Raw genomic sequence first — 26,266 nt, forward strand, 5'->3', positions numbered from 1 at the left:
GGGGAATAAATCTGAGTTGCCCGATTCACACGCTTCCAGCTGAGGTTGAGCATGAGCATGATGTTCTGGCATGTTCAGCTCTCACACCGTAAACACGTATCCTTTTCATGGTCTATTTAGTGTCACGTTTCATGCCTTTCTGTGCTTTTTGTTGGTGATTTTGCTGTTTAAAAATGACCACACTGGGCCAGGCACAGTGGCTCATGCCTGTAATCCCAGCACTTTGGGAGGCTGAAGCAGGTGGATCATAGGTCAGGAGTTCAAGACTCAGCCTGGCCAAGATGGTGAAACCCCGTCTCTACTAAAAGTACAAAAAGTATCCAGGTGTGGTGGCAGGCGCCTGTAATTCCAGGTACTTGGGAGACTGAGGCAGTGAATTTCTTGAACCCGGGAGGTGGAGGTTGCGGTGAGCCGAGATTGTGCCATTGCACTCCAGCCTGGGTAACAAGAGCGAAACTCCGTCTCAAAAAAAAAATAATAAAAAAAAGAAGACCAGACTGGGCCAGGTGCTATGGCTCACACCTGTAATCGCAGCAATTTGGGAGGCCAAGGTGGGTGGATTACCTGAGGCCAGGAGTTCGAGACCAGCCTGGACAACATGGTGAAACCTCATCTCTACTAAGAAAACAAAAAATTGGCCAAGTGTGGTGGTGCACACCTGTAATCCCAGATACTCGGGAAGCTGAGGCACAAGAATCACTTGAACCTGGGAGGCAGAGATTGTAGTGAGCTGAGATCACGCCATTGCTCTCCAGCCTGGGTGATAGAGCGTGACTCTGTCAAATGATATACAGATAGATTAGGTAGATTAGACAGATATACCTGAGCAAAGTGCTGTCTAGTGTCTGTAAGTGCAAGAAGGCTGTGATGTATCTTACAGAGAAAACATGTATGTAAGAGCTTCATTTCGGTATGCATTATAGTGCTATTGGCTGTGACTGCAGTGTTAATGAGTCAATAATATGTATTAAATATTTTTAAACAGAAACACAGTAAGACAAGGTTATGTATTGATTAGTTGACAAAAATGTGACCAAAGGCACACAGGAAACCAACTGTATATTTCCCCTTGGAGCAGTGCTTCACTATTTCCTAATTCAGTGGTCATAGCAACTTGATAGACTGTACTATTGCAGATGAGAAGAATGGACTGCATATGTATTATTTCTTATATACTTCGAAATTTCAACTAAATTATTTCATATGTTGCTAATCCTTACAACAGACCTACACAGATTATAGAGAAGTGGAGGGCTTTTTTTCTTTATTTTAAGCAGGAGAATTTTAGCAGAGAGCACAGTATGATGGGCTGTTTGGGGTTAATGGAACTCTGATATGTAGGCCTGAATTACACTCTTCTAGCAATCTTGACACTATGTTCATGATATGACTTACCATGCGTAGAACAACCTTCTCTGAATTATAAGAGAAAAACTTGTTTGATTGCCATCTTTTCAAAGGACTTGCTAAATGAACTTCTTTCAGTGCTGTGCTTAGTTTTTCAAGTACTTCATCACTAGATCCACTATGGGAAGAAGATGGAGCTTTGGAAATGTCATTGTGAGTTAATAGTATCTTTTCTTAGCTAAACTGTGATTTGGAAATTTATAACATAAATTTTCATAATGGGTTTATTCCTTTTGATTTGGAAAAACATTCCTTTTAAGGACAAACATATTGTCCAAAACATTGTCTGAAGCAACTTGAGGACATATTGTCCCTGTCCTCAAGTTGCTTAAGATCTGACAGATGGACTAGCATCCTCACTGGTAAGTTTAGTGAGTGTTTCATGTGCCATGAGTGAGGTTTGTACAGAAGACAGTTGGGAAGAGAGGAGAGATGGCTCAGTTTTCCCCGAGGAGAGCATATACAGAAAGTTATGGTTTGTATAGAGATAAAATGTCTCTGGAATTATAAATTATGTCAATGGGAAGATGTGTTTTGATTTAAAAAGAAATTCTATAAAAAACTTACTAGGACGACCTCTATTGAAAAATGCAAGGTAGATTAATATCCATTAGGAGAGGGGAGGCGATGGCAATAGCAGGATGGAATAGAACCAGGTAGGAGTCAGGTGAACTTGGTTTAAATCCTGGTGCGCTGCCTCTTAAGTACTTTGGGTCAGCTGGCAGGATTTTCACAGATTAATGGATGTCTTTCATAGCGGTGTTGTAAGGATTAAAGAACTAAGAAAGGAAAGACTTCATAGAGAAGATGCTGCTGCTTTACCATTTGTAGTAGAGAAATATTTTGGGCTGTTAGACTCGAACTTGCTAACTGTGAGTGTAAAGACTGACCAAACCTTTGTGTAAGTGCTGCGCTATTGTCAAGAGCCAGGAGTTTACATGTGGAGACTTCATTTAGAAAATCTTATAAATAATCAGTTTATTTAGAATATTTAGGAGAAAAGAATTTTTTAATCTGGAGGCTATTTCTTCTGTAGCACAGTAATGTTTTTAACTGCTTAAAATGGTTTTTAATATGCGGTTTAGAGAGTTGATTTAAAAAAAATTTAATTTTACTTGCCGTAACTATTCTGCTTGCTAAATTGTTTATGGGTGAAAAATTCATTCTTTTTCATTAGCTGAATATTTTTAATTTTAAAACTGTTATACAAATGTATATAGTAAGGTTATTATAAAATTCTTTTAAATGCTGAATATCGTGGATAAGTAATTGTGCCAACATTCCCCAAATATGGAATATGTAGCACTATAGTTCAGTGAATACCATTTGTTAAAAACAAAAATAAATGATTTTGTTGCGACGTTAAAAAGCATGAAGGGTGATTTTGATATTGTGTGTGTGTGTGTGTGTGTGTGTGTGTGAGAGAGAGAGAGAGAGAGAGAGAGAGAGAGAGAGAGAGAGATAGAGAATATATTGTGCTTTTTCCATTTATTGAGAGGAATTTTTTTCCCTGATACGTTTTGGAAAGCGTTCGTACTAATGAATATTGGTAACATGAACTTAGTTTTAACTGATGATATTTTTTAAAAGTAAAAAAATAAAATAGCAAAAGAATGATTGGGAATCACCACAATTCCAAATATGGTGATATCTTTAGATACTTATCCTCAAATTAATTTTGTAGCATCTTTGGTCTCTAGTCATTCTTTTATGTATTCATTTAATTACACATTCTAACCTTTTGACTTATGAAAGCAAAGTGAATTTCTTTTGGAACTAAGTACTATGATTTGGGTCTAAAAAAGAAACTTTTAAAAGTTGTATTTTTCCATTTGTTGTTGTGCTTGTCACAAGATGTGTTTCTCATGAGTATAGAAGTTTCCAGTGTGACAGAACACCTTCAAATCTCCTCATTCTTGAACATATGGCATTTATTAACAGAGAATAGTATTGATAGTCATTTCTCAACTGAATTATAGTGATGAAAAGCTTTTTTTTTTTTTTTAACCTCAGCCTCCCGAGTAGCTGAGATTACAGGTGCACACCACTGTGCCCGGCTAATTTTTGTATTTTTAGTACATGCAGGATTTTGCCATGTTGGTCAGGCTAGTCTTGAACTCCTGACCTTCGGTGATCTGCCCACCCTGGCCTCCCAAAGTGCTGGGTTTACAGGCATGAGCCACCCCACTCAGCCAAGATATCTCTTCTTAATGAGGAAGGTGGCATTGTATATTGAGATAATAATTATTTTAGAATTGCTTCCCTCACTACTCTTTTCCCCATTAGACTTAATTTTTTTAAAAAACATTGTCTGCATAAAAGGTAACTATTGCAAAAGGAGATCAAGGTGTCAAAGGATTTCTTGGGCTCTGATCCATATGCTCTGGCACTGTCTCTCGTAAGGCTTGCCCTCTTTGTGCATCTGCGAAGTCCTTGCATAATTGTCTTGACAAATGGCATACTCATTAATATTGTATTGAGCCTTTGCCAACCCATGGAAGCCATGTGCCCCGGGCAGTGAAGCCCAGTGCCAAGTTCTTACTGATAATTAGAAACCATGCCTTAAATATATTGTTGAGACCAATGATAGATAAGTAAATAGTCATTGGACCTAAAAATGCTTACATTTATCCATGCAAGCCAAGAGCATTTGTGAATGGTAAGGGGCTGCTGGAGTTCTGAGCTGTGGACCCTCTCATGTGCGGGAGTGGCAGCTTCTTGCCTTGAGGGCTCCCCTTTTGTCACCTACTTGCTCCAGAATCAATCAGAAAAACATACCCTGATAAGCCATCACAGAAAAGAGGTTATTCACTTCTTCAAGGCTGTTAACATGGCCAATCTAGAAGCAAGGTCATTGTATGAGGGCATGCAATGATTTCTAGAAATTAGGTACACCAGATTCTCTGAAAATTAATAATTGAGTCTAAATGGATGAAATTCAAGAAAAGAATGTGAGGTGCTCTTGGTACAACTATATATTAAAATTTTCTTTCAGGCATTTCCTGTTACTTAAAATTAATGATTTCAAAGTGCACTGTCCATTTGGCCCTGTATTGGTTGAATGGTACGATGCAACTTGTTTTTCTTGAGCTCACTAGGAACAATTGTAGCACTGTGGTATAAGAGCCATTCATTCATTTTTTTCATTAATTCATTCATGGAAGAAGTACTTTCTTTAGGCACTTACTTCCTGTGCCTGACCACCTTATAGAAACAATAAAATGAATGGCTCCTGCCTTCAAAGGGTTGTGTTCTAGTGGGAAATGTACACCTGTCTCCAGGTAATTACTGCCTGGGTCATTTGGCATGAAAAATATGAGTATTTCCATTTTAAAGATCTTATTTATATTTATTTCAACAGAGCCAGTGGGAGATAGGCTTTCCTGGTGCCCGTTTAGTTCCACAATGTGTAGACCCAGAATTTTCTGTTCTTCTGCACATCCAAGCTGGCCTCCTGGTGATCTTATTCTTTGAGTATTAAACAAAGTCCCTCTAAGAATAACCCCTAAGTATTCTCCCAGGTAGAGATCTAGATAATGTGTGACCCTGACCCTGATAATTGATTTCATTTGCGTGAACTTTGAAAAATTTTAACCTTCCACTCAGAAAGAAGGTCTGGATAGGGTAACCAGGATAGGGAGCTGAGCTTGTACAGTTTAAAATTTATCATGTTATGTTAGTAGCAGGAGGATGTTCTGAATTTAGACAAATTGAAGCCAGTATTCAAGACATTTTTAGCAAAACAGACAAGATCAGGCTATGGAATGCTTATATTACCTGAACCAAAGGAGACTCAGAAACCAAGAGCACAGTTGAAACTTGGTCAAATAGGGCAATGGTTTTAAATTTTAATTTAAAATATAATGAATATTTAGAATATTTGGAAATATAAATATATAAAATAGAAAATAAGTACTGGGGTAATCGCTATGAAATCTTTTGGCTAGTTCTTCTCATGGTTTCTAAATACCATATGCATGTGTTTATAGGTAGATGTATATTTACAGAATTAAGATGATATTGTACATACAATTTTATCTCCTATTTATCACTTTATATAGTCATATCATTAAAAGTCTTTGCAACGACTATTTAACGACTGCGTAATATTTTATTGTATGGTTCTCCTATAATTTGCTTAATCATTCCCTTGTTGTGGGACATTTATGTGGTTTATTTATTTTTTGTATTATAAATAATACTGTAATGAAACTTCTTTGTGTTTAACTTCTGTCTTCATTTACATTATTTCCTTGCGATATATTCCTAGAAGGTAATTACCCTGTTCAAAGTTATGAACAGTTTTAAGTCTCTTGATAGTGCTGAATTTCTTTCTAGAAAGGTTGCACTGATCACACTCTCCCGAGTAATACAGGAAACTGCCTGCTTATAGCTGTTCTCTTTTTGTTCATACTAGTCAGCAGAAACAAAAGCATTCTACTGACTTGCCTTTGTATCAGTAAAAGTTAATGGAAGCTGGCCATTTTCCCACCGTTATTTAGTAGAGTAAAATGTGTAATTGTGTTGAATGAACCCAAGCTTCATTTTTTTCTTGATAGAAATTCTGTGAGTATTTCATCTGGTGGTTATACATTGTGCTTGAACACTTTTGTATAGTGGTGACCACGTATGGGTTATGCTTGCTCACCATTGGCTATTTTCCTTAAGCTAATTATGCTGTAGAGAAATAATCAGTCCAGTAGAGTTTGTGTACTACTTAGTGTTTTCTTTACACACAAGAATGACAGGGGTTGAAAGGACTGTTGAAACCATTGTAAAACTCATTCATTCTAACAAGAAACATTTATTCAGTGTTTGATTAGTTGTTGTCACTGTGCCGCTTTATAGTAATAAAGAAAGCTTACAGCATTCTGAATGTGTCCAAAATGAAAAACAAGCAAAATAATCCAAATGTGATCCATGTAACAGATGCTTCAGATACCTTTTGAAATGTTACTTCTTAGAGCAGTCTTGTGGAGAAGTGGACTTGACCACCATGCCCGCTGTTTGGACATTCCAGGCAGCTGTATCCCAACAGTAATGATAGAAATAGTAACAGTAATGATACTAGCTGCCATTTATTGAGTGCCTATTACGTTCCTTCAAGATACTGTTGTGCTTTTTACCTTCCTATTACCAATGCAAGGTATATGTTATTTTCATGTTGAGAAATAGAGGGAACGTAAGATTCAGAGAGAGGGAGCAAGAGAGAGACAGCCAGAGTTCTCCAAGTTCTTCTGAGTATATATCCGTAGGAAATCAAATCTCCATGTCAAAGAGACATCTGTACTCTCTTGTTCACTGCGGGATTATTCACAATGGCTAAGATGTGGGATCAACCTAAATGTCCATCAATAGATGAGTGCATAAAGAAAATGTGATGTGTGTATACAATAGAATATTATTCAGCCTTTAGATAGAAGGAAATCCTGTGATTTGCGACAACAAGGATGAACTTGTTAATCATTTATGTTATCAGTAAAGCCTCCAATTAACAACAGCCTATTAGTTAAGTTCTGGGGAAGTCTTGGACCTTTGATTGAGAAGTATACTCTTTTTTTTTTTTTTTTTTTTTTTTTTTTTTTGCATAGATTGTTCTAGCTTTGGCCATCAGGAATTCCTTCAGGTTGTTTTCTGTGTTCTTTCAACAAGCCATCATCTTTTTTTTTTTTAAATGAGGCAGGGTCTCACTCTGTCACCCAGGCTGGAGTGCAGTGGTATGATCATGGCTCATTGCAGCCTTGAACTCCTGGGCTCATGCAATCCTCCTGCCTTAGCTCCCCAGTAACTGGGACTATAGGTGTGTGCCACCATACCCGGCTAATATATTAAAGGATTTGTGTGTGTGTGTGTGTGTGTGTGTGTGTGTGTGTGTAGACAGGGTCTTGCCATGTTGCCCAGGCTGCTCTCGAACTTCTGGGTCTCCGCCTGGGCTTTCCAAAGTGTTAGGATCATAGACATGAGCCACTACACCCTACCAAGAAATGCACTTGACTGGGGGTTAGGAGGCACTGATTTCCCTCCCTCAGTCAGTTGAAAATTCACATATACCTTTTGATTTACCCAGAACTTAACTACTAATAGCCCGTTGTTAATTGGAGGCTTTACTGATAACATAAATGATTAACACATATTTTTTTTGAGACAAAGTCTCACTCTGTTGCCCAAGCTGGAGTGCAGTGGTGTGATTTCGGCTCACTGCAACCTCCACTTCCTGGGTTCAAGTGATTCTCCTACCTCAGCCTCCCTAGTAGCTGGGACTACAAGCACTTGCCACCATGCCTGGCTAATTTTTTTGTATTTTTTTTAGTAGAGACGGGATTTCACTATGTTGGCCAGGCTTGTCTTGAACTCCTGACCTTGTGATCCACCTGCTTCGGCCTCCCAAAGTTCTGGGATTACAGACGTGAGCCACCACACCCAGCCTGATTATATGTTAGAGGCATTATATACTATATTCTTACAATAAACTAGAGAAAAGAAAATATTATTAAAATCATGAGGAAAGAAAATATGTTTACTATTTATTAAGTGGAAGTAGATCATCCTAAAGATCTCATCTTCACGTTGAGTAGGCTGAGGAGGAAGAGGAGGGGTTGATCTTGCCTTCTCAGGGGTGGCAGAGGTAGGCGAGGTAGAGGAGGTGGAAGGGGAGGCAGGAGAGGCAGGCACCCTCAGTGTAACTGTTATTGGAAAGAATCTGCATATATGTGGATTCACACAGTTCAATCCATGTTGTCGAGGGTCAGCTATAGAATTGCTCAGAATTCTGAACTTTGTCTCATGGTTAGCTAGGCATATGAATTTATGCTAGTTACTTGATCTTTATGAGCTTGCTGTACCTTGTTGGTAAAATGGTTAAGAACACTGCCTACATCACAGAACTGTTGAAGGGATAAAGTGGAAGAACAGTGTATTTGTAGAAGTATGAATGTCGATGATGTTATCCTCCTGGGTGTCTTATGTATTTCCAGATGATATATTTTTTACAGAGAAATTTGATAGAGGTAGAAGGAAAGGAAGTCACTTCTCAAATAGAAGTGGGAAAGCTCCCCTAGTCATCCATCTCCCTCTGTTAGCGATGATAACCTACTTTTCTGGGTGAGGCGAATGACAGTGGAGAATGTAAGCGGGGCTGAGCAGATAGATAGAAGGTCTGAAAACGAGGACAAGAACATCAGACTTTCATTGGCAAGCTGGGGATGCATCAGGAGAGCAAGGAAGGGACACGAGGCTGGGGTGCATACCTGGGAATGGAACCTAAGTATGGGTTTGGTTTGGATGTGAAACTGGAACGGAAGAGCATTGACAGAAGCCCACAAATAACTGCATCAGAAGCACCTTTCCCAGAACAATTCTGAACTTTGTCTAACGGCATATGCCTTTGGAGGGAAGAAAGGCTTTCTTGTGTTTTGGCAAGGGTGCTGAGTTAGGTAGCTAATAGCCTAACAGTTTGACTTTGTGGTAAGATGTGTAAGGCTGCATTTGCATATTTAAAATTCATATCCACTGCAGTGACAAGTCACTGAACACTGTGGATGGGAAGACATTTCAGTGGAAGCTCAGCCAAAAGCCCTTTTGAAACAACTCTGACAAAATCATGCCAAAAATGAATAAAACCAGAGTTCCTGGGTATCTTTGAAAATGTCTCACAGGATGACAATCTCAGACAAAGGTGCTGTGCACAACTTCTAATAAGCCATCATACACAAGCACAGCATTTCAACTTGCAGCTAGATATCCTCAGTTCCAATTTTGAGTCAGGTGGAGTGTGTTGCCCAGGGACAGACTGTGCTTTGATAGTGACTCGGAACAATAGAATTCTCTCCTAATGCAGCTTCATATCACGAAGTTGTATATTTTCTCGGTACGATTGCATGGCCCTTGAAGTAACACAGCCACATAGTTATATGCTTTAAAGTAGCCCAATAGATAAGAAGTCCACATTTTAGAAGACTGATTTTTATAATGTAAGTTTATGTACGTAAATTATTTATGAACATTGGGATGTGACATCTCAAGACTCTCACTGGGATCCCTGAGTGGGTTTAAAACTGGCTTCTGTGGGAGTGGGGAGAAAACACTATGTGAGTGACCACAGCCCTTTGTGTTGTCTTATTGAACTCTTCCCCTGTGTTAGCATTTCGTCAGTTATACTTAGGTCCTTCTCACTCATTTGTGACTTGAACTGCCTATACTAGATGACATCAGAGGTGACTTTCAGCTGTAAAGTTTGGTGATTTTATTAAATTCTAGGCATTTTATTTACTTAAAAATCTAGGTCAGTGCTCTGTCTTCTGGCTGCTCTGTCACTCTTTCCCAACAAGTTTCGTCTTGTTTCTGGTTAATTGTGGGTGTATAGTAGAAATTTGCCCTTTTACCAAGAAAAGTTGTAATTGAGAGTATGCCACAAAGATATTACGTTCAAACGACATGACCAGATGTGAGAAGGTTTGCATTTAGAAAAATAGTTTCAGCTGTCCATTGGTATAGTCTATGACTTCGTATAACATTTTCTTAGGGTTTCTATTTTATTTTTAAAATATTAAAGTTAATCACAATCTAAAGTGATGTATTTTGTTTAAAACTTTTAAAAAAAATTAGTAATGTCACTTTGTGATCTAGTGAAGTAATCCAGAAGTTATGCTATGTCAAAGATAAGGAGAACTCTATAGTTATAAGAATGAATGGCAGAAATGTGAAGGATGGCTCTTATAATCTCTTCTCTTCTTACAATCTTCCTCTCTCCTTCAGAGGCCTCTAGCCAATCATTTGCTTCCTGTGTTAGTGGGACCCTTACTAGGATACAATTAAGTCCTGTATTTTAGGTGATCCCTCTAAAGTTTTTTGGTTTCCAATGTACAGGTTGTCACATTTAAAATTTTTTTCCACATCATGAGTTCAGGACATGATAACATAATAAAGGAGATTCTCTACAAAGCCAAGAATCTGAATGAGAAAGGAAGGACAACTGGAGATTAGGGATCTAAAAAGATTTATATCTAAAAGTGATCTAAATCTTTTAGATCTAAATCTTTTGATTTAGTGCATTAAGTATCACACGTCCATCAGCAGGTATATTTAATTGGCTCTTTCCGCTGTTTGGAGGTCGTAGTTGGGGAGATATGGCAGTAGTTTAAGAGGGAGCTGGTGGGAGACACACAGAACACACTCGCTTTACATAGAGTGACACCTGACTTGTGTTTGGCCCGTATGCTCTTTCCAGAACCCGTGAGAAGTTTCTACAATGGTGGGCTCAGCTCTCAGGAGAGGTTCTCATGCATATGTCTACCTGATGAGTAAGGCCGGTCACATCTCCAGAGGCCATCAGCATCAGGCCTGGGGCTCGAGGCCTGCTGCAGTACAGTGTGTTGCCCTGAGAGCCCCAGGCAGTGTGGTGGAGCTGCTGGGCAAATCCTACCCGCAGGACGACCACAGCAACCTCACCCAGAAGGTCCTCGCCAGGGTTGGCAGGAACCTGCACAACCAGCAGCATCACCCTCTGTGGCTGATCAAGGAGCGGGTGAAGGACCACTTCTACAGACAGTATGTGGGCCGCTCCGGGACCCCGTTGTTCTCTGTCCACGACAACCTTTCCCCAGTGGTCACGACCTGGCAGAACTTTGACAGCCTACTCATCCCAGCTGAGCACCCCAGCAGGAAGAAGGGGGACAACTATTACCTGAATCGGACTCACATGCTGAGAGCGCACACATCTGCACACCAGTGGGACTTGCTGCACGCAGGGCTGGATGCCTTCCTGGTGGTGGGTGATGTCTACAGGCGTGACCAGATTGACTCCCAGCACTACCCTGTTTTCCACCAGCTGGAGGCTGTGCGGCTCTTCTCCAAGCATGAGGTGAGTCTTGAGATGTTTCTCATTGTTGAAGGATGTCATTGATGTTTTCTGTTGAGGTCACTGGCAATTAGCTCAATGAGACCAGTATAGTCATCCTTGCTTGTCTTATTTTGCCTTCATAAATCATCCATCCTTAATGACATCTTGTGTATAGGTGTGCCTCAGTATTTTTTGACTGATTTGTTGTGTTAGTAACTACAGAAATTGGTAAGCCTTAGTTTTCAGTTGTCTGTCCTTATCCTTTCTCTCAATACTGACCTGCCTTTCTCTGGGTTACATCTTATGAATGGAGAATAGTCTGTAGCTCAAATTCGCCTTTAATCCAGGATGGCTGAAGAGGCAACACGGAAGCCTGTGGTCAGGTCATTCTTAGTTCTGTTAGGAGAAGTAAATTATGTTTTCATACTGTTAGAGAGAAATGAATTTCTTAGGTACCTTAGGGGTCTGGTGATTTATTGGCTTGGGCTGTCAACTGTGTCTTGTCTCCAGGCTCTTTCCTGACTCTCCCTAACTTTGCATGTTGCTATGGGATGTCTTAATTGCTGCTATTCTTGAAGTGTATGTTTGGATGCATGGAACGTTTTCTCCAGCTCCTTGCAGTTGTTAGATGTTATCCTAATATGTCGTGTACATTTTTTTTTTTTTTTTTACAAATTATGAAAATCCTAAAAGCTTGATTCCATTTCCCAAAAACTTACCATACTACTTGTCCCTCACTCACTTTTTAAAAACCATCTCTATTTTTATATAAGAAACAAATTCATTTAACTAAGCACAGGGTGTATTTCATTTTACTTCTTTAGCAGTTTTCCCTCCAGACACGTTCTTTGGAACAGGAGGAATTATTATTGCCACAAAAATCTCTCCTGCCAACATAAGCTAAATGAGTTATTAATATGAAAACAAATAGTGTACCATCCTTAGGCTAATAAGTAACCATTGTTTTGTTGTATTCAATAATCATATACCAGGAGAAAACTGAACAGGGCTGCCCTCCCCTTCTCTCCTTTTTCTTTCTGTTTCCTTCTGAATGTGCTATTATTTTGTGACTCTGATAATACAGTCATAGGTTAGCCTTATACAAAAAGGCCATCCATGCTGGATCTCTGGGTGTCTTAAATGAGCATTCTCATTTCTTGGAATAGCTATTTTCAAAGTTAGGAATAATAATGATTAATAAAGATGTACATTTATTAGGGAACTAAAATGAGATGAACAAAGATAGGTCAAAATCTGGGAAATATAACAAGCGATAGAATGCCATTTAAGATTAATGTGCAAGAGGAGCTGTGATGGCAGTAATATGACGTCCGGGTCACAGTAGCAGACAGGTGCTCAGCCCAGCTTACCTCATTAAACGAGTAAGAAAGGACTGTGTGCACTGACTTGTAAGCCTGCATGCCACGAAAGAGGCAATGAAAACTGCCAGGCACTTCTGGCATTTTAATGGGGGGAAAATCAAGGCTGCCACAGAAGATGGGAAGTAGGAAGTGGGTAGGAAATTAGCCTTCACCTTGTTTCCTATTTGTTTTGAGCGCAGTCCAATTTAGCAGTTAGCACAAATTACTAAACTGTTAATGCTATTGTATATTCTGCTTATAGTTAGAAATTTATGTGCATGTGTATGTATGTATCTAATCTTCTGATATAAGGTACATCCATGTTCATTGCTTCATTTATTCCTCTTACTAAAAACGTCATAAGGTAGATAATTTTGACTTTGAGGAATGAGGTCCTGAAAGATTTAGTGACTTATCCAAAGTTGCTGAAGCAATTGGTAACATGGCTAAACCTGGAACTCAGGTCTTCTGAATTCATGGCCTATTTTTCTGAATTCTGCTTTTTTTTTTTTTTTTTCCATGAAACTCCTTTGAGTGTGGGATCCGCTTATGACCCAAAGGGGAGTTTTGGTTCCAAGAATGGTATGGAAAGTGTAGTCAGAAGCGGGTAGTGCTTTCTGAATTCCTAACCTCAACTAAAGTGTTGGTAAGACTCTGACCTAATCTTAACTCTAAACAAAATGCTTTTTCTTCTTTCCGTTTATTTCACTATGAATACGATTTTTAGAGCTGTAATAATGTTACAGAGACAATTTCATAATTTTGTTATCTTTTAAAGTACTTTTGTTTAATCTTTGTAATTATGACTTTCATCACTATAAGGTGTATTTCAGGAAGAAGAAAAGTAAATACAGAGGTTCAGGGTAAAAGAAACAATGATAAATATAGAAATGGATGAATCACAGTAATATACACCTAGCTATTAATTGTGGGAAAAACCTTTTGTATTTTGAAAAATCAAAAATGAAAACTCTAGTTAACAGTAATAATCAGAGGGAGGGAGTAATCAATAGGTATTGAAAGTCTGCTAAGGCTCTTGTCATATTTAGGGATGGGATAAAATTACTGAGTGACTTCAGACTGTTGCAGAAAAAAATAGATTGCAACACAATCTATACATTTCAAACGGACTTGAATAGAAAAAGGGGAATGTAGAGCATGATCTCAGTTTAACAGATGTTAGGAAAAAGCACTGAAAAAAAGTATGGTAAATAGAAACCCCAAATTAAGGATGTAGATATAAGTCCACATACATCAGTATTCATGAGTTTAAATAGGTTAGACTTACTAATTAAAGACACACATTATCAGATTGGATATTTTTCAGTTAGAGAAACCTGAAACAAAGCCACACCAGAGGGTGAAGATAAGGGGCAGGAAGAAGATATATTAAGCAAATAGTTCCCAAAAAAAGTTGGTACAGCAATATTAATATTTTATCAAATAGAATTTATGAAAAAAGTGCAGTAGCAAAGAGGGATAATACATCAATCAGAAAACTTTATGAATTAATAATGTTTATGTATTTAACATAAAGGTACATAAAGCAAAACTGAAGAATTAAAAGTTAAGCTTGACAAATTTATAACCATGTTAGAAGATTTTAAGTGAACTCAGTCAGAAACCAATGGGTTAAGATGATAAAATGAGTAAAGGTACGGACAATCTGAACAGATGGTTAACAAGCTTGACTTATATTTATTTTTAAAATTTGGAAGCCATATATATATACACACATACACACAATTATATATGTGTGTAAACACACATGCAGACCCATGCACACACATGGAGTTTTATATGCAAATGTCAGAACTATATAGTCAAATGGATTTCTAAAAATTACTTATGCATTACTAATTGACAGTCGAAGGCAAACAAATGTCAAAGAATCAGCAACAAAAATAGAGCTTTGCCTGCCTGGCTTCAACATAGTTTATGTAGAGAGCAATAAGAAAGGATAAGTAATATGTTCCATATTCTCAGAAATTTAAAAATATACAAGTATAGATTCATGGGTTAAAGAGAAATATTAGCAATAAATTGCAAATTACTTATCACTGACCAGCAGTGAAAATACTTTGAACTGCTCAAATGTGGGGAACCATGGTCACTTCATTATGGAGAAACTTGATACTCCCCTCCTAAGCAGTAGGATCACAGTTAACATTNAAAAAAAAAAAAAAAAAAAGATAATGTGTAGCTAAAAGGGTACGTGTGGTACCTTTTGCTTTAGATCCATTTATTTTAAAAATTGAAAATGGAAATCATCAAATTAAGTGTTCAATTTATGATGCTGAAAATGACTTTATTACAAAAAATGTGAAATGGAGGTGGGTGTATAGTTTTTGAGTATCTCCAAGTGTTACCAAATTGATAGAGCAACTAGAATAGCAAAAACAAAAACCACAGACAACATCTACAACACAAGTAGGTGACAAGTTCTCCCTATTACAAATGCGTCGGAAGTCACAATGAATAGCCAGGAGTTCTGCACTGTATCAGAAACAGGTAGCACAGGGACACAGTGGTGCCTGAGAAAAGGAGAGCTTCCTTAGTGTTCTCTCGGAGCACAGGCTTCCCACAATCAGATTTCTGGAGAGGCTTGGACTTGAAGTACCAGTATCACTGTTCATTAGTGACTACTAACGTCACAGAGGGGCAACCACACTAACATGTCTCCTGAAGGAAGGATACAATGCCCACTATAGAGTCTTCCCTAAAATGCTGGACTTGAGTCTGATTAATTCTCTAGACCCAGCTACCGTATTTCCAGGACATATTTAGGCTGTGGGAAATTGTGTAGCAGGTCTAATGGAGATGTGATCTGCTGAATGAAATAAATAGGGAACTCAAAAGTAAGTATTTAGAAACGTTTAACCAAAGCTAAGTGTTTAGAAATGTTTACGCCATTATATTGAAGCATGTTATTAATGGACTTATTTTGTTGAACAGTGTGTGGATGGGTTCAAGTGTCCTTAAATACTCTTGGTGAGTTGTGTGTGCCCAGTCTAAGTAGCAGCAGTAGGCCCATGTATCAGTTTGTGATCCACTGGAAATCTAAAACTATTCCTTTACTATGGTTTGAGAAGCACTGCTATATGGTATAAATGACCTAATCTCTTCAAATAATTTCAAGAAAAATAAGAACGATGCAAATGATACCCGTAGATTAAAATAAAGACAGATCAATTAATCACCATGTGTGGATCCTATCTATTTTTAAAGAAAAAAAACCATGACATTTGAGACCATTGGAAATTTGGACACTAATTGAATATTTGAAATTGAGTTCTTTTTTAATTTTTATTTTATAGGTGTGATAAATGGTACTGTATTTTTATAAAGTCCTTTTCCATGATCTGATGTCTGTGATATTCTTCAAAACAATATGGGGAGGTGGATTAGGCATTTGGAGATGGATGCAAGAGGATTAATAATTGTTAATTATTGTAACTCGGTGTTGGATGCAGAGAAATCATCATCCTTTCTATTTGTGTATATGTTTGAAGGTTTCCTAGTAAAAGGCTAAAGAAAAAGACTGAAGGAAAACATTGGAATCAGTCAGTCAGTCGAAAACGTTGGCTGAGCATGTACTGGGATTCAGGACTGTAAGAAGATATCAGACAGTCACGAGATTGTCCTTGCTTTCATGGGGAAGATAACTATTAATATAAAAAACGAGTGCAGGATAAATTCAAGATAAAAGCATGCATTACATGCAGTAGAAAACTGAAAGCAATTAACTCTAGAATTAGCCTTTCATCCATCAGCCTCAGATGATTTTATACGAGTTTTTACCAAATCATGAATTACTTATACAGTTTGTTTCAGAGCATAGAAACAGAGACCTATCAAGTTCATTTTATGAGGTTAGACATGTTAATATCCAAACTAGACAAGAAAGAAAACTTTAAAAGTTTCATGTTTATGAACGTAGATCGTTCTTTTTTAATGAACAGATAATTATTAAGTGAAGTATTTAAAAATTCAATGCATTGATTTATTGTGTCCTACCCATTATTATTGTACATACGTTACATTATACTATATTAACTGATAAAGGAGAAAAAGCATGTGATCATCTCAGTAGATGTAGAAAAATACTTTGATCGCATTTAATGTCTCATGACATTAAAAAAGCATTTGGTGACGTTAATGACTCATGATAAAATCTTTTAGCAAGTTAGGAATAGAAGGAAACTTTCTTGACTTTATAAATGAAATCTAGGAAGTGCTTACAGTAAACATAATTCATGATGAATCATTCTAAACATTTCTATCCAAATTAGCCACAATTCTGATTCCCTGCTGTCACTGTTCATCATTATGTGGTAAATTCTAGCTTATGCAGTAAGCCAGAAAGAGAAATAGAAGGCATAGTAAGCATTGGAAAACATAGATAAAACTGCTTTATTTGTAGATGATTTGATGGTCTACCTAGAAAATAAATAGAATATACTGATCAACTAATAGATCTAATAAGACAATTCAACAAAGTTGTTGGATTCAAGGACAATATAGAAAAATTAATGTTTTTATACATAAGTATGAACCAATTAGAAAATGTACTAACACATTTTATTGATAGTACTAAATATAATATTTTAGTACCTGGGTATAAATCTTGTATCAGATGTTTAAGATATTTATTGATAAAATTGTTAAATATTATTATTTTTATTTTTATTATTTATTTTTAGAGATGGGGTTTTACCACGTTGGTTAGGCTGGTCTCGAATTCCTGACCTCGTGATCCACCCACCTTGGCCTCCCAAAGTGCTGGGATTACAGGCATGAGCCACCACGTCCAGCCTGTTAAATATTATTAAAAGATATAGAAGAAAATAAGAATGATAGATTTATCATGTTTGTAGATTCATAGTTAGGAAAACAATATCATGAAGATGCAAATTCATTCAGAATTAATCTACAAATTCAGCACGAATCCAGCCAAAATTTCCACTGAGTATTTTGGAAAAATTGAGGGACTAATTTAAAAATTTATAGGAAGATCCCCAGGTATTAAGACTTATACTTCTGATTGGATAGAGAATGATGAAACAGCTCCACTTCATATTTGAGAACTTATAAAATCTAAGTGATATCATATAAGTGGGGAGGTGATGGATTCTACATTAATTGTTCAGAGACAATCATCTCTATAGGAAAACAATGGATGTCTGCCTCACACTAAATCCATCAAATGGATGGATTAATAATTTTTTATGAGAAAGAAATCTTTAAAACTTTCAGTAGAAACTATAGGAGATTATTATTTTTACTTTGATAGAATATAATATCTTAAACATGAGAATTCTTAAGAAAAAGCCATAAAGGAAAAAAATGCTACAGTTGGCTACATCGTATTAAAATATCTGCCTAATGAAAGTCTCCTAATAAAAAAATCAATGCAATGAGACATTTCTACCTGCTGGGTGGAGATGTTTGCTATTTGTATAGCTGACAGGAGATTGATAATGATTATGTAAAAGAAAGTCTCAGGATGAAAAAAAAGAATCCAGTAGGAAAATGTCTGGCAACACCAAGACGTGGAACCATGGATTGCTCTAGGAGGTATCAAAACCCCCTCCTAAAGTTTTACTCTCAAGCACGGATTTCAGAGCATTCTTGAGTGCATTTCATTTATCAAGAGATGGGTGAAGAGTGTTCATAGCACTGTTAGTATTAGCCAAATACTGGAACAACCCAAATTTCTACCAAGAGTAAAACAGAGAAATTAATTGTGGTGTTTTTACACAATGGTGTGTGAGTGTCATATATCTGTGAAAGTGAATAAATCACAACTATATGCATTATTATGAATGAGTAAAAAAACAGTGTTAAACAAAAAAAGAAAGCCCTAGAGGCTTACAGTGGAATGTTGAAAAAATAAACAAAATTAGCCAATGCGTTATTTAGGCTTTCATGTATATGTAGACAAATTGTAAAAGAAAGTAAGAGAATAATTAAAAAGAATTTTTTTTGCCCTCTCTGTGAGGAATGAGAAAGGATATATGATCAGGTAGGGGCATGGAGGAGGCTTCCAGGTTTTTGATACTGTTCTCTTTTCTGAAAATGCACATAGGTGGCGAGCACACATGTGTGTGCTTTTTCTGTTCTTTAAACATGCCACACTCGTACACTTTTATGTATTTGATTTATTGTGTATTTATTTTTAAGATAGAAAAATTGGGCAAACATAGCCTATTGATGGAAAAAGGCACATGACTGGCTAATAAACAAGAACCAGTTTCATCGATAAACAAGAAAATGCAAATTAAAACAACCAAATATTATTTCAAACTCCGCAGATTAGCAAAATTTAATAATCCTTATAACACTAAAGGCCTAGAGGAACCACCCATCTTACACCCTTCTTTTGGGAGTGTGTATGTAGTTACCACCACTTTGGAGGGTAATTTGGTAGTTTCCGATGAAAACAAAAATTGTACGCTGTGTGATTTGGCATTTTTTCTTTATGTGTTAAAAAGACTCAAATAATGCCCATCAAGAAAAGCAGAGATAAATAAAATGGGCTGTGTTTATATATTGAATACTTGATAGCAATTAATGTAAACGATCTAGAGTTAGTTGTGTCAACGTGGATGAGGTTTTAATGCAATCTCGAGGGAAACAAGTACACCATGAGTGGTACTAACCTATCATATCTTTTTAAACGGACATTCAAAATACACCCAACAATAAAAACATGCCCGACAATGTGTGTTCTCATGTACTTGCTTATATTCTTTCTCTGTCTCTATTTCTCTGTCTACACACACAAACACATATTTTTTCAAGTTAGATAAACATATAAGTAGATGTGAAAAAATACATAGGAATGATAAATACCAAAATCAAGGTAGTGATTATTTATGATGTGGAAGGAGGGTGAATAAAATCAGGCATCATATCATTCTTTGCAAACAATGCCATATGTTATAGTTTTTAGGAGTGTAGAAGGATTTCGAGCGTTAAATGTTTGAGAACCACTGTTCTATAGCTTCAAAGCAACATTTTTACAAAACATTGGAGACAATTAGTTTGCAAAGAACGGTGGATTTCAAGTATTTGACAGGTCCACCAGAAGAAACTCATACAAATCCTGTGTCTAATCGATTAAAAATATGAATTGAAACATGCATGTATGTACCAGTGCTCAGAGAAGTTCTGTTTTCCCACTGTCCCTGGCGGCGCCTCGTCCTGTTTGACCAGATGCGCACTTGTGGGTGCGCCCTGAGGGTGGACGGAGGAGCTGTGTGAGACAGGCATTCTGCAGGTTGCTCTCTGGTCGTGGCTGTGGAGTCTTTGCCTCCTTATTTTCTCCTCATTCCCCTTTGATAACATCCTCTGGGTCAGTTTCTTCCAGGATTTTTCTGTCGTATACATATATATGCAGGGAATAATACTTCCTCCTGAATTTAAGACGATTCCTTCCTGATTCTGTCTTTGTTATTATTATTTTGTTTTAAATTCTAAAGGCCTCTTGTTTTCTTAAATTTTATAAAAGAACATGTTTATCAGTTTCTTGGCCTCTGGTTAGTAGTTCTCAAACTTGAGTGTATTAACCACTCCTGGTCCATGACCAAGTTTTGTTGATTTTACAGGAAAATCAAAAATAGAAGAGCAATGTACCAATTTTTATAAAGGTATATCTATTTATTTTAAAGAACTCTCCTCTGTTCTAGGATGATTTTTTTTTGCCATTTTCTTACATGTTAAAATATAATTTCTCTTATGAAATGATGGTGATATCATTTTAAGCATATGCCTGTACTTTGCAAAATAAAGCATTGCCTACCTTATCTTATTCCCTATAATTTTTTGAAATTTTTACCACTCCATGAAATGTAAAACCTTACACCTTAACAAATGAAGGCATATTTGTGGAGAAATTATAAATATTATATAATTAACATATAATTTATAAATATTTGCACAGAAACAAAGGGCAATCTTCTTATAAAAGTGAGGAGTGAAGGTATACAGAGGAGTAAGCTTTTTATATAATTTTGACCACAACCCATTACTGGAATGGCTCTTCATCAAGAGGTATCTGTTCAGTTCTTGTACCACCTACTGCTTTAAACATAATAAGGCTTGTTCGCCATTTCCTCACGGAGGGGTGTGGGTGAGGGACTCCTTCCACGGGTGGTATTCTTGCTCTCACGATTCCTTCCCACAGTAGTGAGGAGCCTTCATTTAGAACACCCCTTTGGCATTCTTTGTGGTTCATCCTTGTCAGAAAAAAACACTGTCATTTATCATTAGAAAATCTCACTTCTGCTGCCTTTGATATTCTCTCCCACTTTCCAGATGGTTCATTGGAACCCTCCTGTTCTTGGGCTTCTCTTTCCAAGCTTCCCCGCGGATACTCTTGTGGTGAGCCCATGGTAGTCTCTTTATTCCTGCTTTCTGCTCTGAATCACTTTTCTGTCTTTCAGTGAGTGACAGGGTTTTATTCTCCACCTTGTGGTTATTGGGTTTCCTTAATAGCCTCATGTGGAGGGGTTTCGTTGAAGGCATTTTTATTCGGCTTTGACAGATTATAGTTCCCCCCTGTCGCCCCCTTGTTTCCCTAATGTCTTTAAAATCTTTTAGGAAGCATTGCCCCTGTCAAAGACACCCTTAAATTGAAACAGCTTTTCCTTTTTAAAATTCTTTTTCTCTGCCCAAATGTTTACTTAGTTCTCTCTCTTGACAGTGAAGTGAAAGGCAACGGGTCACAGTGAGGAGTCCATGGTCTGTTGGGTTTGGGGAATACCCCATTATTGGGGGACAAAGCATGATTTGGAGGACCATTTGGAGAGAGACCTCTTTTTTTGTGGCACAGGGCTTTTGCAGATAATTAGTCCTTGGCTATGACAAGATAGAAACTATTAGGCCGTTAGCCTGAGACCCATCGCTGCCCTGTAGCAGTCTGTCCCATGACCCTTACTGGGCTTTCAGCAACTCACTGCCTTGAAATGTTAGTCTGTGTGTCCCCGGTGTCTCCAGCCGGTTAGTCAACTCCTTAAGGGTGCCACTCTATATTTTGTGCCTCGTCTTTCTAACCCAGGATTCTGCACAGAACAGCAGTGTCTCCCTCATTCTGGACTGCCAATTTTCACTGCAAAGGATGACAGCTAGCACTGTTAACTGCATGGCAGCTCACCTCTCTGCTTTTCTAGTTGGGCATTCTCAGAGCTGTTTCTCACACTTCAGCCTTCTAGAAGAGCACATGTGTCAGTTAGGGTCCAATTCTGATACAGAAACCACACAGTAACTTGGTCAAGGAGAGCATAATGTAAATAATGACTAACTGTAGTACGGAACTTGGGTAAGTAGGGATTGACTAGTAAGAGGTAATGAGAGAGTCCAGAAGTAGCACATAAGGAGCAGCTGCTACCCCTAGGACTAAGATGGGTGACCCAAAGAAGAGCCCCTTCCTCCTTACCCCAGCTGTGGTTCACTGAGTGGCTAAGAAGTGGTGGTGGTGCCACGCTGGTGAAATTGCTTGATAGCGACACTCTGGAATTGACTGAAATCTGCTTTCTTGGGTGTGGGAAAGCTAATTTGGGAGACTTGTCTTGCAGGAACCATTATGCTGTGAAAATGATCAAATGGGGTACTGAGGGAAGCAGCTGGTCACTGGAGGAGCTGTGTTGCCACCTGCACTGCAGGTCTGGGCAAAAGGAGTTCAGGGGGCCCGGTAAGACTACCTTCCTTTGCAGTGTCCCTCCAGCGACCTCTACTGACTGAGTTTAGCTTTGTGACAGCTGGCAAAAGAGAAATAGTTCAAGGAATCAACTCAGTTTTCACAAAGCAGGCAATGAAGGATTGATTGTTTTATGTAGGTGATAAGTGACAGAATCAGCTTCCTCCCTTTCCTGAATGTCTAGAAGCTGTTAGGGAGTTATCATTTATGCAATACATGAGTTGCTAGGGAAAGTCACATTTATGGAGACAAAAATATTTGTTCTTAATTTGAATTTGATATTTTTGAATATAATTGGTAGTGGGAAAGTGCTCTAGTTATTTGTTCTTAGTGGATGGGATACATGGAGAATAGAGGATGTTCTGAAGGGTAAAAGCTTGTGTTCCTGAACCAATAATAGCATACAAAGAAAAACAGATTAATAATCTTTACATCTCATTCCTCTAAGATCTCAGGAAAATTATTGCCATTTACATTCTCCATTTGTTGTTGGAGGCTAAGAGGACCTCATTAGGTTTACCAAATCCATATAATTACAGTAACAGTGTTTTTTTTCTACTAGCTGAAGGGATATGTGAAAACAGCAAAAATATTTTCACAGAGAAATTATGCTCTTTAACAGTAAACTTCACACCTTGCTGGGAACTGCAAGTGTGTATTATGCCTGGTGCGTATTATCAAATGCTACTTGTAGGTATGAGTGGTATAATTTCACATTTCGAGCTTGGGAGGTGCAGGTGGGCTGTAGGTGAAAGGGAGTTTTCTTTACCAGCCAGCCTCAAAATTGGCTAGCAGCCTGTGTCACTCACATCGTGTTGAATTCTGTGACTACATACCCAAGTCTACTCACAAATGTAAGAGACTGAACTCCTGCTGTCTGACCAAGAATGCGCCCTGTACTAGGTATTTCATTGTCCTGTCTCCGAGATTTTGTCCTAAAATCTGCTTCCCAGTGTCATCTCCCTGCCTCATTCTGGAATAAGGTCTCTGCAAAATTGTAAACTTGTGTTAATTTAAATGAATTTGAAAGGAAAATAGGCTGGGCACGCTGGCTCACGCCTGTAATCCCAGCACTTTGGGAGACCAAGTCAGGTGGATCACAAGATCAGGAGTTCGAGACCAGCCTGGCCTATATGGTGAAACCCTGTCTCTACTAAAAATACAAAAATTAGCCGGGCATGGTGGCGCACACCTATAATCCCAGCTACTCGGGGGGCTGAGACATGATAATCGCGTGAACCCGGGACACGGAGGTTGCAGTGAGCCGAAATTGTGCCGTTGCACTCTTGGCGACAAGAACAGGACTCTGTCTCAAAAAAAAAAAAAAGGTAAAATAATTTTCTTAAACTAGATACATCATCTAAATACAATGTTATTTTTTAGCTGTATTTTTTAGTTTTTATCAATAGTATTTTATTATAGCAATGATTTCTAATGTTTTTTCCTTTTCCCATTTAAGAGTCTGATGAGAGATTTGCATACTCCCCAGAAACACACACACACACACACACACACACACACACACACAGAATTCTTTATATAGTTTAAAGGGTTTTATAGGCTTCTGGATTAGATTGTGAAATTTGAAGTCAAGGTCAAGGAGATAGTTTTTGCTTTTAATAGGTAATTCCCAATCTAAGTCTGTAATAAATTGGAAAAGCTGTTCTGGATTCTTTCAGGAATCCTCTCTCTTTCCATATCCACTACTTTTCTGTAACACTTCTTTTGGGTCACGTTGCCATGCTGAGGTTATGTTTGGTGGTAGATTATGTAAAAGCCACAGAAGTTAGGGTTAAGTTAGCTACAGGAAGGCAGAGAATGCTGCCTAACTTGGGTATGACCAGACGTTAGTTATTAGAATGATTTGAGATTGAGTACCAAGTCAGGAGTTCAGAGTCAGAGGCAGTGTAGGAATAGGAGACTGGGTTGGATGTGTTGGGAGAAGCCAAGGGAAAATTGAAAGTCTCTCTCCGAGGGCAGGGAACATTCCTAAGTTGTGGGCATTTCTGAACCAGGAAATACAAAGAGCCAGTTTCTGCTTAGAGAGCTGGTAAGGTGGAGAGATTGCCAGACAACAGACTCAGGGACAGTGGGCCGCATGGGTCCTGTGGGGAGCAGATCTTACCATGCATCTGGTAAACACTGGCCCTTGGAATCTTGCTATGTGTTGGAACTTAGATAATTTGTTGTATTCTTTAAGGTTTATGAGCTATGCTTAAATCAAGCAAAGAGAGATTTACATTTGACAAATGACAAGAAATACTTTCTCACCGTAGATTCTCAGTGAGACAATGAGTTTCAAGGGAACTTGGGTTAACCTTCTTCAGGGTGATGCTTCTCAATATTTTTATGCTGTGGATTCCCAGATAAGGTAAAAGGCCCTTCAGATCAGTTGCCCCAACTCTTTCATCTTTTTAATGTGAAAGGAACTCAGCGATAGCAGTGAGGTGTCATGGGGCATTTGGTGGTTGGACTATGTAGAATATCTATCCATTTACTTTAGTAATAGTGGTATCAATGATTTTCACTTGAACTTTAGTGCCTCAAATATAATTTTAATATCTAGTTGTTAGATATTGATTCTGTTATGTGTCAGTATATGTACAGTAAAGTCATCCATAATGATGTAGCTAGAGTACCAGTGATTTATTATTGAAAGGCCCTAATAGCATGTGAAGTCTACAACCAACTCAGGCTACCAGTGAAGATCTACTGGTAGTTTCCCTCTTGACAATTGTGGTGACTCCACCTTTTGAAGAGTGCTGCAGGGATTAGAAACTTCTTTGGTATTGTCTGCTTACATTAGTCTCCAGAGTTCTCCAGAGCAATAGAACCAATAGGATATAGCACAGGTTTATTATAAGGAAATGGATCAGGAGATTATGGAGGCTGAGCAGTTCAGCCTCGGGAGGAAGAGTGTTATAATTAGTCTGAATCTGAAGGCCAGAAAAGCAGAAGCGCTGATGGCGTAGAGTCCAAGTCTGAAGACAGAAGAAGACTGATGTCCCCGTGCAGAGACAGTCGAGCAGAGAGAATACTTTCTTCCTCAGCATTTTATTCTATTCAGGAGTTTGATGGATTGGCTGAGGCCCGCCACACTGGGAGGGCTACCTGCTTTATTTACTCCACCTATTCAAGTATTAGTCTCATCCAGAAACAGCTTCACAGACACACCCAGAAATAATGTTTAACGAAATATCTCGGCACCCTCTGACCCCATCAAGTGAGCACCTAAAATTAACCATCACACCATTCTTGGGCATCTAGACTTCGTGGTGAAACACTGAGAGTCCTCAGTCAGCATTAATTTATTTGTGCTATGGATGCCACATTTTTATTCATAACTCCTAGTATACCACTCAGTCAATAACTAACAAATATCTTTTATTTGTATATAAAAGCATAAGAATAAGGAATTACGCTTTTTTTTTTTTTTTTTCCCTTTAGGACTGAATAAAGGACTGGAACTTTTGGTTGCTGGCTTTCGGAACCTCTCTGTGGGGCTTGGCATTATATCTTGAAAATGTTTGTTTTTATATCATTGCTTGTATTCTGCAGAATAACACCAGCTTTTGAGCTGGTGAAAGGAGAAGCAAATCCTGGCTCTGCAGCTCAGCCTCTGGTGACCTTCGATAAGTTATTTAACATTAAACTCTGAGCCTCGGTGTTTCTGACTAAAATGAAGACAATTCCTGAGTGGTGGTGAACGAACCTGCCATACTCCCTGACATTAGGAGGTGTTCGGCTAATGGTAGCTGCCCCGCCCATCCCCTTCTGTGTATCTTAAAAATAGATGTCTCCTTCTTTTGTGTTAAGTGTAGATCTACCTGAGCATTGTCAATGTCAGTCACATATCTTGTGGGTTGTCCTTTTTAATTCTTATCTAGTTGTTGTTGTTGTTGTTGTTTTTTAAAGCCACTGCTATCCTTTCTGTTCCTTCTCATGGTTGACTGAGTAGTA

At 38.1% G+C, this 26,266-nt stretch overlaps 1 protein-coding gene across 1 annotated transcript in view; it reads left to right on the forward strand.

Moving 5' to 3' along the window:
* Nucleotides 1–26,266, forward strand: part of LOC108293307 (phenylalanine--tRNA ligase, mitochondrial) — a 146,252-nt gene that overhangs the window by 98,901 nt on the left and 21,085 nt on the right. The window contains exon 2 of the mRNA XM_017514644.2: nucleotides 10,634–11,266. Coding sequence (XP_017370133.1) covers nucleotides 10,655–11,266 — 612 coding nt within the window. The 5' untranslated portion in view covers nucleotides 10,634–10,654. The remainder of the gene's footprint in view (nucleotides 1–10,633; nucleotides 11,267–26,266) is intronic.

Source organism: Cebus imitator, unplaced genomic scaffold, assembly GCF_001604975.1.
Source record: "Cebus imitator isolate Cc_AM_T3 unplaced genomic scaffold, Cebus_imitator-1.0 Scaffold531, whole genome shotgun sequence".
In the NCBI taxonomy this organism is placed as follows: domain Eukaryota; kingdom Metazoa; phylum Chordata; class Mammalia; order Primates; family Cebidae; genus Cebus; species Cebus imitator.